This window comes from Puntigrus tetrazona, chromosome 25 (assembly GCF_018831695.1).
Source record: "Puntigrus tetrazona isolate hp1 chromosome 25, ASM1883169v1, whole genome shotgun sequence".
Taxonomy (NCBI): Eukaryota; Metazoa; Chordata; class Actinopteri; order Cypriniformes; family Cyprinidae; genus Puntigrus; species Puntigrus tetrazona.
In genome coordinates this window covers 12,477,242-12,493,504 of record NC_056723.1, presented here as the reverse complement: position 1 = coordinate 12,493,504, position 16,263 = coordinate 12,477,242, and the positions used below count along the sequence as shown (strand labels likewise).

At 40.2% G+C, this 16,263-nt stretch overlaps 3 protein-coding genes across 3 annotated transcripts; 1 reads left to right on the top strand and 2 right to left on the bottom strand.

Moving 5' to 3' along the window:
• Nucleotides 1-742: 742 nt before the first annotated feature.
• chst6 (carbohydrate sulfotransferase 6) lies at nucleotides 743-8,343 on the bottom strand. The gene is made up of 2 exons (XM_043228435.1): nucleotides 7,856-8,343; nucleotides 743-5,014 (listed from the first exon to the last, which is right to left on the bottom strand). Exons 1-2 carry the CDS (start codon nucleotides 8,048-8,050, stop codon nucleotides 3,794-3,796), a joined length of 1,416 nt encoding a protein of 471 aa, XP_043084370.1. The 5' UTR covers nucleotides 8,051-8,343; the 3' UTR covers nucleotides 743-3,793.
• Nucleotides 8,344-8,472: 129 nt separating this feature from the next.
• tmem231 (transmembrane protein 231) lies at nucleotides 8,473-11,924 on the bottom strand. The gene is made up of 7 exons (XM_043228440.1): nucleotides 11,399-11,924; nucleotides 11,143-11,309; nucleotides 10,378-10,506; nucleotides 10,140-10,283; nucleotides 9,836-9,917; nucleotides 9,506-9,611; nucleotides 8,473-9,164 (listed from the first exon to the last, which is right to left on the bottom strand). Exons 1-7 carry the CDS (start codon nucleotides 11,535-11,537, stop codon nucleotides 9,002-9,004), a joined length of 930 nt encoding a protein of 309 aa, XP_043084375.1. The 5' UTR covers nucleotides 11,538-11,924; the 3' UTR covers nucleotides 8,473-9,001.
• Nucleotides 11,925-11,986: 62 nt separating this feature from the next.
• On the top strand, nucleotides 11,987-16,112 carry gabarapl2 (GABA(A) receptor-associated protein like 2). The gene is made up of 4 exons (XM_043228441.1): nucleotides 11,987-12,155; nucleotides 12,857-12,912; nucleotides 13,961-14,133; nucleotides 15,648-16,112. Exons 1-4 carry the CDS (start codon nucleotides 12,122-12,124, stop codon nucleotides 15,736-15,738), a joined length of 354 nt encoding a protein of 117 aa, XP_043084376.1. The 5' UTR covers nucleotides 11,987-12,121; the 3' UTR covers nucleotides 15,739-16,112.
• Nucleotides 16,113-16,263: the final 151 nt, after the last annotated feature.

Here is a 16,263-nt window from a genome sequence, read left to right as displayed (position 1 = left end):
ACAGACAAATCAAGAGCCCATTAGTTTTTTACATTCCAAAATCACGGACAGAAACAATACCAAATTAAAAGTGAATGTACATAAGAAAGCAAAGCTTGGATAATTCTTGTTAGAGAAATTCATCGGTAACCATTTTTTTAGAGTAACTAGCATATTGTGATGATACAAGTATTGGGTTTACACGTCTTTGAACAGAAGGCGAACAACAGCATTCAGCGCTAACATTGGTTTAGAACTCTATTTAATAAAGTTCTAGGCAAAAGCCTCTCATCAAACCAGACTTTGAGTTTTTCAAAGTCTGGTTTGATGAAAGGGTTCAACGCCCTTTATTCAGTCTCTTAATCGAACTTGCAGATGTGTGAGCAGTTATTGCAGCATCGATGCATGTTCTAGAACGCACTGTTAGTGTTCAATTGATGTTCTAGAACGGGGGTGTCCAGTCCCGCTCCTGGCCAGATTTGGAGCTGAACAGTCGATCCCCAGGAGCACGATTGGACACTCCAAGACCACGTCGATGCATCCCCCCCAGAAACCGAACTTGCAGGTGTCTTGGTAGAAAAGTGGAGTAACACCTCGCAGCAAGATCAGGAGAACCTGGAGCAGTTCATAGGGGATGAGATGAACTCTAGGTCTTAAAGCAGCTGCTTAAAAAAAAACGCCATGTGGATATCTGAAGACACGAACCAAGGTGAGTTTCTTATCGTGGATTATAACTGACTGGGTATAAAACAATATCGGTCTATTGCAGAGAGATAAAAGCTTTTATTAATTCAGCAGAGGTTTAACGATTAGTTGTCAAAGAAAGCGTGTGAAGTACCTAAACACTTTTACTTCACAGTAATCCAGGCGAACCAAAAGACCAACATTAAACATTTAAACCAAGAGAAGACGTACTGAAGGCAAGCATAAATACTAATGAGCTAAATGTGCGCAATGATTTCACATAGTTTTGAAAACAGGATGGACGCATTTTCAGACTTCCTTCCTGATCACAACATTAACAGAAAACAATCACTGGAATCGCAGAGCACTCTTGGTGTTCATTTACATTTGAACTGATTTAAAGACACTGCTTGAGACATGATGTGTTGAATATAAATCAATGTGATTCAAACCATAAACACCATGAAATACCAGCTTATATTGAAATCGGACGTAACGTTATAAAACGGCAATCTCTCAATTAACATAACAAAAGAGTCAATCAATGCAAAAATAGTTTACATCTGATTACATCAGGGTCCAAATGCCAGTGTATAGAGAATTTTTTTTATATAAATGACAAAGCAGTAGCACAGTACGGCAAAACATCTGACCTCCGGGTTTATCGAACAAGTCCCATATAAACCACGAAGCGGCGTCTTTATAACACTTCATCAACACTTCTTTCACATTGGTTAGTGATGACCAAGCACATACGGCATAGAAAAATATCCATTTTCTAATCAGTATATACGTTTTCACTTTTCAAAGCTTTGAGCGTATCATTTTTTTTAAAATCACTTTTAGAAACAAAACGGTTTTTTTTTCCTCCGATTCCTCCAAATCATTTAATCTGGAAATCTCTCAAGTTTCTAAGAGCAGACGGATTTTATTTTCGAACGGATATAATCAGAACATCGGCCCACCTAAAGTTCATTTTCTTCGGCTAACGCTGAACGTTGAAGAGGACTCTGTATTGCTTGATCGGTTTGAGGGAGATGTTTTTAAACGAGCATATCTGCTTTGCGTTCGGGTACGATAGCTAAATATCCTCAAAACATAAATTCACGTTCTGAGGCAAACAGTGTTCTCATACGTGCTGATATAATGCATAAGCCTCTCTCGGTCTATAAACTGGCAGCAACAGCACTTTTGGCCCTTACGTGTAATAAACATTACCATAATCTTTTCTCCAAGCAATAAAGCTAACTTGAACAGTAGGCTTTTTAACGGTCTCCTTGAGATCTTCACATAAAATCCAATAATACAGTGTTCCCATAACTAGCATAATCAATTGTACACTAATCTAGCAATAAGAGTTTTTGCTAGGAATTCACCCAGATTTTTTTTTTTCTAATGTACACACACCCATAGAGCACGACTAGTAATTATTTAATACTAGCAATTATTTCATTTGGTTAAAATAATATAACTTAAGTGGCGATGATTCTATAATAATAATAATAATAATAATATTCATTTTTATTTATTTTTTTAATAAATGTGTTTAGCAGTGCTGTCTCATTAATTGCATCCAAAATTAATTGCGTTTTTGTTTACAAAATTTAAGGCACATTTGTGGGACATTTTGTTCTTGGTCGAAATCGGATTCAAATCTAAATCCAGCAAGAACATGGACAACGACGATCTTTCGTGAAATGAGCCAGACTGGGTTCAAATAAGTCTGACTTACCTGGAATAAGCGTTGGTTATTTGGTTAACTTGTTTTACGATACAAGCCCCGGGTCTGAAGCTAACTCAGTAACTCAGTATAACAGCATAACACTAACATAACAATCAAATATTGACTGCTTCCCAGGTCTAGAACCCTGCTCCTAAGGCGCCTTGGTAAGCTGCTTCGTGGGTGTTTGATTAGGTTTGTAGCCAAACTCTGCGCCTCTGGGAGCAGGAACTACTTAGTGAAGATGATGTAGATATTTAGCTTCATGTATTTAGAGTCTGTGTGAATCTGTAGAAAAGTGAATGGCATTTTTGGGATATATATATAGATACACACACACACACACACGTTTTTTTTTGTACGCGGAGCCTACCTGGTGGCAGAAAATAGGCTACAAAAAAAAGGTATAAATAAAAAAGTTAAATTTGAGTTTATATTTCACAATTATGGCTTTATTCTCGCAATTTCGAGACTGTATCTCACAGTTTAGATGGGGGAAAAAAAATGTAATTAAAAAAAATAACTTTGTCTTTTCGATTCTGAGCTAGGCAACGCAGGCCTGGTATCACAGACCGGGCTTAGACGTGCCAGGGTTAGGCCATAGTTCAATGAGGACATCTAAGTAATAAACACACAGACACACACCTTTATATATATTAAAAAAAAAAAAAAAAAAAAAAAAACATTATTGGTGTCCATCTTGAGACAGAACACAAAAAAAAAAATCATCTATTTTGCTATATGCCCTGCTTTTAAACCCAGGGAATATTTGCAAAGTTCATAGGTAAATGGAACAAGTTTGCGTAATATTTAATTAATACAATATGTCCCCTATGAACCGCATATCTATTTATAACAAATTTGTGCCAAGCAAAACACAGATGTAAACAAAGGTGTGTGTTTTTGTATGTCTGAGCGATGTTTATAACAGCTTCAAACTTGGCTCCACCGATCGGACTCAAGGACCAGAACTGTACATTTGATATATTTACATTAAAAAAATAAATAAAAATCCTATTTTGACACGATACGTTTCTTTCTTATTGCGTGGATTTAACCCGTTTCCCTCCATTTGTTACCAGTGTTTTTCTGCCACCGTAATAAGTAACTGACTCGTCGCACCGCATCTACAACATCAACTTGAAATGCAACGTTCTTTTCATAAACAAAAAAAAACACCATACTAGTTTCTGTGTCAATAAATACATCTTGAAGTTCATTATTGGACCATAATTTCTTCAAAAACAGCATCCAGTGTTAAAAGCTGTGTTAAGGAAGAGAACAGCGCTTTATTGCTCTACCGTCCCTTCTAACAGGGGAACGTCCCGTTCTCTGCGTGTCAATGGGACGCTCGAGTTCATAGTATTCCTTCTGTGTGAGAACAAAACCCAGGGCGAATGCCACAGTACTTTATGTTTTCGATACTTTTGCGGTTGTGCTTTTGGAAGGCAGCCAGCTGAACTGATAGCGCTCTCGTGGGACGAGCACGTCTAAATCCAGCAGCTTCTGCTCCTTCTCGCTGTCCACCGTCTTATACCCCAGCAGAGTCATGGCTCCTTTGCAGACCTCCTGGATGTGCTGGACCTTCTCGAAGGGTAAGGTGGTGCGCCAGGCCAGGGAGACGTCCTCGGCGTTTCGTGAGGTGATCTTGAAGGCCTCCTTTTTCGTGCCCTTGCCCTTCCCGTGCGTGATGCGGTAGATCCACTCCTGCAGGCTTTCCGTCATCTCCAGACCCACAAACTCGTACATGGCTTCGATCTCCGCCAATGTGTTGCGCACGAGATCCTCATAACGCACCATTTTATAACGGCCCTTTAAGAAATCGGGAGGCTTTAAAGTGGCGGTTTCGTAAATCCGCACGTGGCTGCGACAAATCTCCTGCAAGACCTTGTACGACTTATCCTTTTCTGGGACATTGGCCTGCTCAAGGACGATAGCGCTGTCTTTTACCAGGGCTTTGACCGACTGCTCACGGGAACGGAGCACCGCACGAGGGTCACGAACCAGATGGATGATGCGAAGATCCAAGCTTGGGTCACGCAACAGTGGATACAGTGAGTCCAGCTCGAAGAAGCGCACCTCTTTCAGAACCACGTGGCTGTAGGTTCGGCACGCCGCCTCTGCGAGCTTCAAGCCTCGCGTATCGCAATGCTGTTTACAGTCCTGCTCTTTGCTGATCTCGTCACGTGCCGTGAGGAAGCAAGCAGGCGGCGAGCAGAGCGCACGGCTGTGGCTCCACATGAAGAGGTTGGAGACGTTGCGCGGCTGAGGCATGTACGAGTCCATCACCGACATGTCGCACTGAAAGATGCTGCGGATCATGTCACGCACCGCCATCCTCAGGTTTCGCGCGCCGGCCTGGTGTATAGAGGTCCACACGTGCCAACCGGGCTCCATCAGGTAAAAGACGTCTGGGTGCTGGTTGAACACCTGCCCCAGGAACGAGGAGCCGGACCTCCAGGAGGACAGCAGCAGCACATGCACCTTGCCCTCGGACTCGGCCGTGTTGGGAGATGGAGGACGACTGTACCAGCCATACAGAAGTACCACTGCAGCCGCCTGTATTAATACCAGACTCAGCACAGTGGGCTTCGACACTCTCCATCGCAGCATACTGCCTGCTTTATTCACCTGCAAGAACAAGCACAAGTATACTTCAGTGGCTGCTCCAAGCATGCAGGAGTGCCTTATCCTGCTCCTGGCTATCAACTTGTCCTGCAAGGTTCAGCTCCAACTCTAACCAAACGCGCCTGTTTTTAAATTTTCCAAGCGATCCTGAAGACCTTACTTAGTTGCTTCAATTGTTTGATCAGAGTTGGAGCTGAACTTTGCAGGACATTTTATAGCCAGGAGCAGGATCGGGCACCCTGCCTTAAAGCTTTAAAACAGGGTGTTAAGGATTAGTTTTAATCAGTCTTGTCAAACGCAATTAATTGCATCCAAGTTGTTTACAACTTATTTTGGATGCAAGTAAATCACGATTAATCGCTTGACAGGACTAGCAAATAGCAGTTGTATAACAAGACTTTTTAACATGAACCTGAACGGCTAGCAGATGTTTTTATCCAAAAAGGGACTTACAAGGGAAGCAATGACAAAAAATAAATAAATTCTACGCAAATGATATGCAAAGTGCCATGACGAGTCTCAGTTAGCTTACCATAATACACATAGCATTTTTTTTTTTAAAGGAAAATATAATAGAAAAAGAATAGAGCAAGCTAGTGTTAGAGGAATGTTTTAACTTTTGTAATTGTACAACAACAACAACAACAACAACAACAACAACAACAACAATAATAATAATAAAAAAAAAGGTTTAAAGAAAACAAGCTGTTAAAAATTAACAGAGTGCAAGTCTAAAAGGGCAGCTGCTTGTATATAAACAAGTTCACATAAGAGTGTTCTAAATACATTAAATACATGATAGTCTAATAAAAATATGGTTGACAGAAAGAAGAATCTTGCAAAGCATGCATCGAGCAGGGTCTTTATTTTTGGGCAAAGTCATGTTTGACCTGTGTAACCCATTTTTAAAAGAGATTTAAATTAAAAAAAAAAAAAAAAAAGAGAGAGATGTATATTTCCATGTATTTTATCATTTGTACACATATTACACTCTTCTTGCCACTTATTCAGGTCTGATCTCGGAGGAAGAAACGTAACCTTTGTTTACTTCCTGATTTAAAAAAAAAAAAAGTGCAGCCACATCAGCTTCCTCATTTCTTGAAAGCCCAACATGGCCTAGAACCCAGCAAAATAAATAAATAAATACATTGTTTTGCAAAATAATGGGAATAATTCCTATTAACCCCAGCTCTTTCCCACACACACAGAACGATATTAATCCTTTAAATGGTCCACAATGCAACACACACACACACACACACACACACACGTGTTTCCATGTTTTAAGGGGACTTTTTTTATTATTATTTAGATTGTCAAAAAAAATTAATCCTGTATGTTTTATTAGCTATTTTCCTCATGGGGACAGAAAACAAACAAACAAACAAAAAAAAAAAAATTAATTTACTAGTATTCCTATCCTTGTGGGGACATTTGGTCGTGATAAACACCAGATCACTAATAACAGTGGCATATGAAAAATTACAAAGTTCCTTTTTTTTTAAGCTACTGTATATACAAATTTGATAGAGAGAAATTAAATGAATGCATAAACTATTTATTTTTAAGCACACTCTCTGAACTGTTAAGCCCCCCTTATCACCACTAACAGGAACTCACCAAGAGCCAAATGGACGTACTTAGGGAAGTAACTTGAGTTCAATTATAACCAGCTTAGTATATTTAAATAAAGCCATAATGGTACCTTGACCCACATAAAAAAAAAAATCTAAGAGATAAAACAGCCTACAAATATCAAGCTTATCGCATTCACACGCTCGCGCGCATCATTTTGAATAATGGCCTTTGAGAAACGAGCCGTCCTACTAACTCTAACCAGCAGATGGCAGTCAGTCTTTTGTTACAAACTGGCAAAACAGAACAGAAATCCATTAAGAAAACAGAAGCTTGCGCGCTCCTCGACACTCGGTGAAATCTTCCTCTCGGAGCTTAAAGATGGTGTTTCCCAGATCGAGTTTTCGCGTTAAATCAACCGGCTTATGAACGGACACCGCAATCACAGATATTAAATGAAATGGATATGGAAAGGCAATGCACACTGTACCAACGGAAAACATAGTTCTAAAAAACAATATTATATATATATTTGGATATATATGTATATATATATATGGATTGTTTTTTCCTCACAAAGTTTTTTATATAGTTTCAAAAAACGTTGCAGATATCACATGATACACAAACCAATGTAGCGTGTTTCCAAATAAATAAAAATCGGTGCATCATACCAGATTTTGCCATGACAGCGCTTCTTGGTGAATTGTCGCTTTAAGATCGTTGCACACCTGACTGAGAAACAGGTGGGAAACGCGCTGTGATCAGATTTCATTTGTGTGTTTAACCCAACTGGTAGTCGAAATATTTAATTTTTTTTTAAAAAAGGAGACTTTAGGCTCAAACGGCCACGATACACACAAAATGTGCCGTGTGCAATGCTAAACCTAGTAAACTGACTAAACGGGCACCATCATAAGGAACGCTCGGATTGCGCTGGGATGCCCCCAAAACGCTGAACGCGTCTAACGCTTAAAGAAGGGAAACGCTGGGAATTTCGTTTTGACACATCACACACAATTTATCTTTTGAGCTACCAATAATAGGAGCGTTCAAATGCCGCGCTTGTTAGGTCTAAGCAAACGCTTTACATCCACCGAGATAGAAGAAGCTCGGCTTGCTCCGTGTTCGCAAACCATCCTTTTTAGCAGTGAGTCGCAGTCCAGTCACAAACAGATCATTTTAGGAGTCACCGCAACACATACGCATGTATTAATGCGGTACTGTGCAGCTATAGAACGTGCGGCGTGTTATTAAAGCATGTCTTACCTCCTGCTCGGCAACGCGTTGGCATTCGAAGATAAAAGGTTTGCGTTGTAAAACTCTGAATGTGGAACTTTGAGACGTGGCCTTTAAGAGTGATTGGCAGGCGGTGGGCGGGGTCACAGCGAGCAGCCTTCTGTAAGATGATCTCTGAAGAGCACTAACGTGACATGAACTTCTCAGAGTGGACGAATCTCCCATTAGAATAATTCCAAGCTAATTTAAAACGGGTATAACTTCGTGTACTACCGTGAAAAGGCGCATAGTTATCCAGCTAGCCTAGCTTTATCGGAGTTTTCATTAAAAAAAAAAAAAAACGGATACACGCTAGTTAAAAATATGCGCCATATAAAAGTAAATTCACACTCAGAAAGAGCTCCACAAGGCATTATGCTTTCGCGACAAGGATGGATGAAACAGGAAAACATTGCATCTGTATCCTGTCCATTGTGCCAAACTTCCTGTGCTTGATCTCATTGGTGGATGCGGAGGAGAATACAGCAGCTAGCAATGAGGATATTAGATATATGTATCTGTGGAGCCAATAGAAATGAAGACAAGGGCAAACACGTGATGTGCTTTTGTTTGTTTCGATCATTTCCCACAGATAATGATCTTCCAAATAATGTTTATCATGTTATTTATTGTCGAACGGCTACATGAAATACCCAAACCGAAAGCACGTTACAAAACACCATGCTGACATTGTGAAACGTAAGTGATTCACAGGACTGATTAGACATCGACCGTTAGTCATGCTCCAAGTGGAATCAGAAATGCATAAAAATGTCCTTCTCAATAAACACCTCAAGGTCTTTTCACGGTTTCTGTGGATTTAAAAACATCAGCACCTTTGAGGTTGTTTCATCCAACCTGAATTTAATCACAAGCTTTGTTTAAGGTTTTGGTTCAAATATTTCCACAGAGCCATATTTTGCGCAGTATGCGGCAGAACTTGAAGCGCTTTAAAAACCAGAAAAACCAGAGACTCCACAAGCATCCTGGTGGGAATTACTCATGAATGTACTTGAACTGAACAAAGCTGACTATGTACACAGAAGAAAAAACCACTAGCGCTAGATCCTGACGGCAAATTGAGGTCCTGATAATTGTACGATAAAAAAAATTACGATAACAATAATCATAAAAATCTCAGGAGCTGTGCTGTTTGAACGGCTGCACCGTGGTGGTTGGTAAAACCTGGTTTTGAAAGACGAATGTTTGGATGCGCTGGAAAACCCAAAGAAATACGAGCAGGACGCTGACATACTGGATCCAGGCAAACTTGATGGTTTCCCAGAAGCCCGGCTGATAAGTAGAAAAACCAGTCAAGGAAATTAAACTCAAAATAATAAAAATCAAACGTCTAGGAATGCGCAGAAGTCAGGAAGTCAAAAAAGTTACTTCATGTGTCTCTGCGTGCTTGTGAGAGGCTGCGAGCCACAAACTAAAAAGCAACAATTTCCTGTTGTGTTTTTTTAAGCAAAATGGTTTTTAGTATTGGGAATTTATTCCAGACCATGCGGCTGATGCTAGTAACAAAGCATGAAGCATAAAAAACGTGTTCTATTTAGCTTATTTGACCTCCACAGAAGAAAAATGCCTTCGTATACATAACGCATATATCTAAAAAGCACAGGTAGGTGTAAAGGATATGTAATGGTCTCCACTGGATAGTTGATCTGGGCATTGATCTGGAACGGAGAATCTGCCGCTCTGCCCAGCGTCCACACGGGAACGACACCGGAGAGGCGAGCGCTCACTGACATTGACGGAAATTCGACAAATGAGGTTTTAATGCTCAGTAACAAAGAAACAGAGGTGCGGCAGGTGACGAATTAACGAGGACATAAGCTCGGAGCATTCAAGAATAAATACGTGCTGCATATGCAAATCTCTGCCTTTTTGAAAGCAATGAAGTGAAAACACGGAAGTTGAGAGAGGTTCAGAACATATTCGTAACGATAAACATGTTCCTTATCTTACGGTTTCTCTGCTGGTAGAGTCTAACGATGTTGGCCAGGTCATATGTACTTGCAAACGGGCTGGACGCATCGATCGGGGATACCTAATAATGTAATAAAAAATTAATGTGTGTATTTCTGCAAAGCACAATTTGCGCATGAATCAAATACGTTCCAAATAATTCCTCTTCTGATCTTCCTGTCGACATGCTTTTGACGACATTGCGGCTTTGCGAGTCAAACCGGTTTTCAGCAAAAAAATTTCCAGCAGTGAGTGGATTGTTGCACATGAAGGTCATACGCTGGGGCTGTTGGGTTATACTCACGTTGTAGGCAGTATGCAAACCTCGGTGAGGAAGAGGAGTTCGCTGGTTTAGCTTCAGGTCTCCGGAGATGAAGAGCTGGGATCCTGGCACAGCCGACGAATGCTGCGCAAAGGCAAGCGTCTGCATCACGACCGTAGACATTCGCTAGACGAACGTAGATACGGAGAAATCGAGAAAGATATAAACACTGAACAATTGAGAGTGATTTGTGGCGTTTACGAATGCACTGAATACACACAAACAGCTGGTATGAAAAAGTGAGGAGAAGCTGAATGCTGAACATCTGTTCTTCTGGCTTGAGTGGGATATCAATTTGGAGAGTAAGGAGGTCAGATTTCCCATCCTGGTCAATGTCCTTCTCCTGTACCTGAATAATAAACAAACCATGCGTTAATATGTGATCCTTGAGCATTAAACCAGTCAGAAGTATCACAGGTATATTTATAGCAATGACATGGGCTACAGGCGTCTAATTCCATGCGTCAAGCCACTCCAGGAAATTTTAGAGTATGCTATTTTGGAAATGATGATTTTATTTTCCTGTAGGATTTGGTTTAATAGCCATGGAATAACTGTACTCGACTGGCCGGCGGACTCGTCTGATTTAAACCCCATTGAAAATCTATGTAGTATTGTCAAAAGAGGAAAAGGAGCGAACAGAGACCCTGAAATGCAGACGAGCTGAAGGCCAATATCAAGGCAACTTGGGCCTCCATTAACACCTCAACTGTGTCAAAGGCTGATGGCCTCCATGTCCAAGAAAATTTGAAGTTGTCCAAATTATTAGTAATATGCATTTTCTCGATATTTAGATTTTTTTCACCCTCCAATTAAATGTTTATAAATAGTTCTATTATCTAAATATAATAGTAACTAGCGTGGCCAAATATTGTCCTATCCTAACAAACCACAGATCATTGATTAAAAAAAGACGCTTATGACTGGTTTTGTGGTCACATATGATTAATATATAATCAAACATTTCAAACGGTTTCGTTCTTACAGAGACATTTGGGATGCGCAAACTATCTCCTATCAGTCGATTAAAGTTGGGAAACGTGCTCCACGCTACGTAACTCCCTGCCGCGTCGGTTGCTCCGATCACAATCATCTCATACTGGAACTGAACAAATGCTTGCTCTTCGTATGTGCTCCTCTTCAGCCAGAAACCTGTTCACAAAGCAGATTCGCTTTATATAAATCACGCGACCTTTAGCATTCGGAAATAACTGGCTTGGAATAAAACGCAGGCCCCTTACCCTGACTTCTGTAAGCCACCAGAAGAGGTGAAACATACGTGAGGCATAAAACCACACACACAAATAGCGTTGCTCTGGTGCAGACGCGTGTTCTGTATCTTATTACGGCGGGATGAGTGTAAACGTCATAAAAAGCCATCGTTGTTAAAAAAATATCGCAGTAAGTATTAACTCCAAAACCACTAAGCGCTTGTATACCCGGCGTGCACTGTCAGATACATTCACCAGCAACTGCAAAAAGCTACTTGGTATGCACTATAACGCTTTTCGGGGGGAAAAAAATCAAATAAAGTCAAAACTTGTGCGTTAGTTAGCAAACGAACAACACGCACGCCGATTGTTCCGGTGGCGCGGCGTCATCCGCTCACCATAGCAACAGCGCGAAGCTAGGCCCGGTTCAAAGCATGTTGCATTATTAGATATGAATTACTCTAAAGCGTGTTTACGAACAAAAACCACGCGTTTAATCACTCGGTTTCCGTTATCGAATAACAAACAGTTTATTGCAAAATATACTCGCGCATGAAAACAACCCCGGAATCTACCGAATGGTACAGCCCGCCATGACGCAAGCGCGCTCGTGCGGTGACGTCACTACGGCTCGTCCGAAGACGAACGTTTGCTGCTGATACGTTGTTGACGTTTTTAGTTTTGATTTAATTGACTTCGAATCACCAGATATTTCCGATAACGGGTCGCTCCTCGAGCAATACCTCTGCAAAAATGAAATGGATGTTTAAAGAGGACCATTCTCTGGGTAACTCATCGAAAATGTCACGTTATTATCAACAACGGCCTGTCAGATGCGAGTAATTATTGATCTGTTTGTCAGTCTGAGGCTTTCGCCTGCTGACTCGATCTAGCTCGGCTTGGGATCCGAGAAGACCCGCTTTATCTATTTGCGGATGTTGGGCCTGTTGTGTGATGCCTGTAATAACGACATTAATACGATAACAAACCGACACCACGCCGTAGCAGAGCCGGTAGCCGGTTTTGTCTTTTTTTTTATTGGCGTTTGATAACACTGTTTCGTTTTAGCATGTCACGGTTAGCTTACAAACGTACCTACATATACCATTAATGTGTGAATTTGAAATATTCACGTGTCTAATGTGTATAAATAGTTGGTAACTGAGCTTGTTTTGGGGTAACTAGTACCTAGTTACATGTAACTAAATTACGTAATGTAATTACAAAATAAATGTAATTGTAATCCGTTACAGTTAGTGATAAAAAAAAAAGTGAATACAATTATTATAGCTTTAAAGAGGGTCTGTAACCTATTACATTTTCAAAGTAACACTGTTACACTGGCGAATAATGCGTGTGCTTGTGTTTAGTCTTAATCTCTTTATACTTATTCAAAATAATGTGGATGAGTATGACTAGTAAGAATCCACACTCGCTAATGAATATTATTATTATTATTAATGATGTCTTTTTGCATCCGTCGTTTAGAGCACAGGTGTGTGGAGTCGGCCAAAATCCGCAACAAGTACCCAGACAGAGTTCCTGTGAGTATGGATATGAACAATTCAATATGGGCATGGCCTTCACTATTTCGAAATGTATGATATAAAATCATAGTAAAAAAAAAAAAAGTTTGTCAAGGACAATTAAAGAAAACCATCAAATGATTATATCAAGTAGAATCCAAATTATTAAGCATCTTTATTTATCATCTGCCCATTATACAACAGCAGGTCTAAAGACCCTTTCCCATCAAACATAAATGTTTTGCAAGTTTTTTTCCTTTGGACGGTGTGTCAGGTTTTTCTTCATCCCGCAATAAATACTTCTAAATCGATTAGATGTCAGTATTTGATGGCACTAATGCACTGAGAGCTATTTGCTAATCGGCAGTAAACTTTAAAGGATCTTGAATCGGCATTGAAGACGGATGTCAAGTGGCTGTTGTCTTTTTCTCCTCTCCACACATTGAGCACAGGCCTAAATCATCGACGCTTGCGGATGAGCTTTTGAACTACGAACGTAATCCACGTTTTTTTTGTCTTGCGTTTCAAAGAATTACAGTCGGCGTTGAAGAACGTGACTGGGCTGGTGTGAATTTAAAGCCGAAAACTCATCACAAACACCAGTGATTTGTATATACGCTATATGGACAAAAATATTGGCACCCCCCCAACATAATTGATGTATTTAAAATAGTTTTTCCATCTATGTTTTGGAAGTGTTTGAAGTAGCAGATCCTTTTAAGGAACTGATGGGACGGGTATAAATTTGTGCAATGATAAATCAGTATTTAGTATATATATACACAATATTTAGTATATAGAAAATTGGTTTTTGCTGTCAGCTGTGATCCCGCCATTCAAAATTCACTTTAATATCTTGTGTCTGTGTTTCCTTTTTTCATGTTTATTGTTAAAATAATTGTCGAACTTGAACGCGTATTGCAGCTAGTGCTATCTATGGTGCTGGAGTGCATTAGCTTTCGATTAAAGGCTGACGGATACTTGCGAACAAACCACATCGTCTCTAAAAAGTGCCTATTTATAACACGCGATTGCCTTTTGTTTGCTTTTTTTGTGTGTTTATCAGGTTATTGTAGAGAAAGTATCTGGTTCGCAGATCGTGGACATTGACAAGCGAAAGTATCTGGTCCCGTCCGACATCACAGTGGCCCAGTTCATGTGGATCATCAGAAAGCGGATCCAGCTGCCTTCTGAAAAAGCCATATTCCTTTTCGTCGACAAAACTGTCCCTCAGTCCAGGTAAGATCGTGCTTTATTTATCACAAGGAATCCAGAGTGCCTATAAAAAGTATTTAACTCACCTGGACTTAACAATGTTGATATTGAGTCTGCTAGTTAAAATCGGTTAACCGTCAGTTAGCACCAAAATTATATGTCATGGTCACAGTAAAGCAACGACAGTGTTAGAACATCCATATTTAAATGTGACCGAAATGAGGCTGACGTGATGGAAAAGATGTATTTTTGTAGGTCAGCCTGGATTTTTCATTGGCTGAATTATTAATACCGACGTATAAGTAATCGCTGAAATAACAACAAAGGGTCTATGATTCTTACAAATCGTATTCATCAAGAAAATGAAGGCGAGTTTTCAAAACTGAATTGCCAGAGGTTAAAAGCTTAAATATAATCTGAAGCTTCTGACGGCTCTATCGGTCCAAACGCATGAACGCGTTCCTAAAATCTTTTAAATGTTTTCTCTTCATTTGAACAAGCACGCTAGCGTCTGTTCAAATTCAGAGAAAACACTGAGCAGATGTGTTTTTTTGTGTGTGTTGAATTATTCTCCAAATGTGTAACTTCAAGCTAATTGTAGCTGCAATTGCTCGATTACATTTCATGACGTATTTTATCCAAAAGAAATGTTCTGTTTTCTTAAAATGATTACAAAATACAAATTCTAGGAGTCATCTGTCGGCCTTCAGATCAGTAGGGGTTGAGGGATTGATTGTGTGGAAATGTGATGATCGTTACGACGTGAAAGCACCTGAAGCCAGTACGCCTTCATACCGTAACGGTGGTGACGTTCTGTAACACTTATTTACGTAGCGCTTTTGATGATGTAGATCGTGCCGAGTATTAAACGGGCAAAGTAGTGTGCGGTTCTCCTCCGGCCAGATCTACGGCATTGAGCGATCCACGCCCCTCAAGAGCATTGCTAGCGTGATCTTTTTAAATGCGTATCGAATAAATCTCAAGGAGGTGTTGAAAACTTCTACCCACGTATCCCACGGCAAATATTCCAGGAAGCAATAGGACAATGACTATAGGAATTCCGTTTACTAAAACTAGTCTAGTATTTCCTTATACAGCAAACACGTTCACAATGTAGATTAGCTTGAATTGAACGCAACATTCAAGTTGGTGAAACTCTATAGGGCTGTGATTGTGCCTGGCAGCTGAAGATACGGAATCAGGTTTGATCTGAAAGGGGAGGAGTTCCAGCTGAAACGTTTTCCCGTGACGCCGCAGGTCACACCCGACATCCTCTTTTTCCATCCATTTCTAAATAATCTCTATTTGCCTCCTCCACCTGCCATCTCAAATAAACTCGCCTGACGCGCTTTAGCTTGGGGCTTCCGCTTACAGACGCCAAACAGGCTACGGAAGTGAACAGGTTTTTTTTTTCATTTCGGGTTAAACTGTTCAGAGGTATTCCACTTTCTCCCAAATCTCCCAGAGTGATCTTTGCATTCGTTCGTTTAACACGTTCACGTATTTATTTCTGCTCGCAATCTCCGTTGTCGTTTCAGTCTGACTATGGGGCAGCTCTACGAAAAAGAAAAAGACGAAGATGGCTTTTTGTATGTGGCCTACAGTGGAGAAAACACGTTTGGATACTAGGATCCCTGCGTCACCTCGCGCCGTGTAACACTTCACTCCCGTTTCTTTTGGACTGCGCGATTGCTCTGTGGTTGGGAACAGGATCGACTCATCTGTCAGTTAACCACATAGCGGATGTGTTTGTACCTCTATTGTCGACCGTCACGTTGTGCTCTGAAACATTAGATCGAACGCATTAGTGATTTCTCTTCTTTTGGTGAATGGTGTTGCAGTGTTATTACAGACGCTTAATAATGTTGACACTGAGAATATATAGTAACTTTTAATGTTTTAATTTATCTGTATTTTTTCCCCTGTAAATTATATATTTAAGATAATTGAAAGGTAAGGTAGCTGGATGACCTAACCAATAAAAACCAACACCAAAAAATAAACCGACTGTCGGTATGATTTATTGAGACCCACTACTTCAAGGAGTCTTATTCAGGAGTCTCTTTGAGGTCAGCAATACAGCTTTGGAACTATTTTTATTCAAGTATCCTTCGATAATATAAATACACACCTCGCGAACCAGAATATATACAT

Coding starts and splice junctions, on each gene's coding strand:
- gabarapl2 (XM_043228441.1), top strand. CDS start 12,122: ATGAAATGGATGTTTAAAGAGGACCATTCTCTGG. Junction 12,156..12,856: donor TAAAGAGGACCATTCTCTGG/GTAACTCATCGA, acceptor TCCGTCGTTTAG/AGCACAGGTGTGTGGAGTCG. Junction 12,913..13,960: donor AGTACCCAGACAGAGTTCCT/GTGAGTATGGAT, acceptor TGTGTTTATCAG/GTTATTGTAGAGAAAGTATC.
- chst6 (XM_043228435.1), bottom strand. CDS start 8,050: ATGGGAGATTCGTCCACTCTGAGAAGTTCATGTCACGTTAGTGCTCTT. Junction 5,015..7,855: donor AACGCGTTGCCGAGCAGGAG/GTAAGACATGCT, acceptor TTGTTCTTGCAG/GTGAATAAAGCAGGCAGTAT.
- tmem231 (XM_043228440.1), bottom strand. CDS start 11,537: ATGGCTTTTTATGACGTTTACACTCATCCCGCCGTAATAAGATACAGA. Junction 10,507..11,142: donor TGCGCATCCCAAATGTCTCT/GTAAGAACGAAA, acceptor TTTATTATTCAG/GTACAGGAGAAGGACATTGA. Junction 10,284..10,377: donor CTTTTTCATACCAGCTGTTT/GTGTGTATTCAG, acceptor ACGTTCGTCTAG/CGAATGTCTACGGTCGTGAT.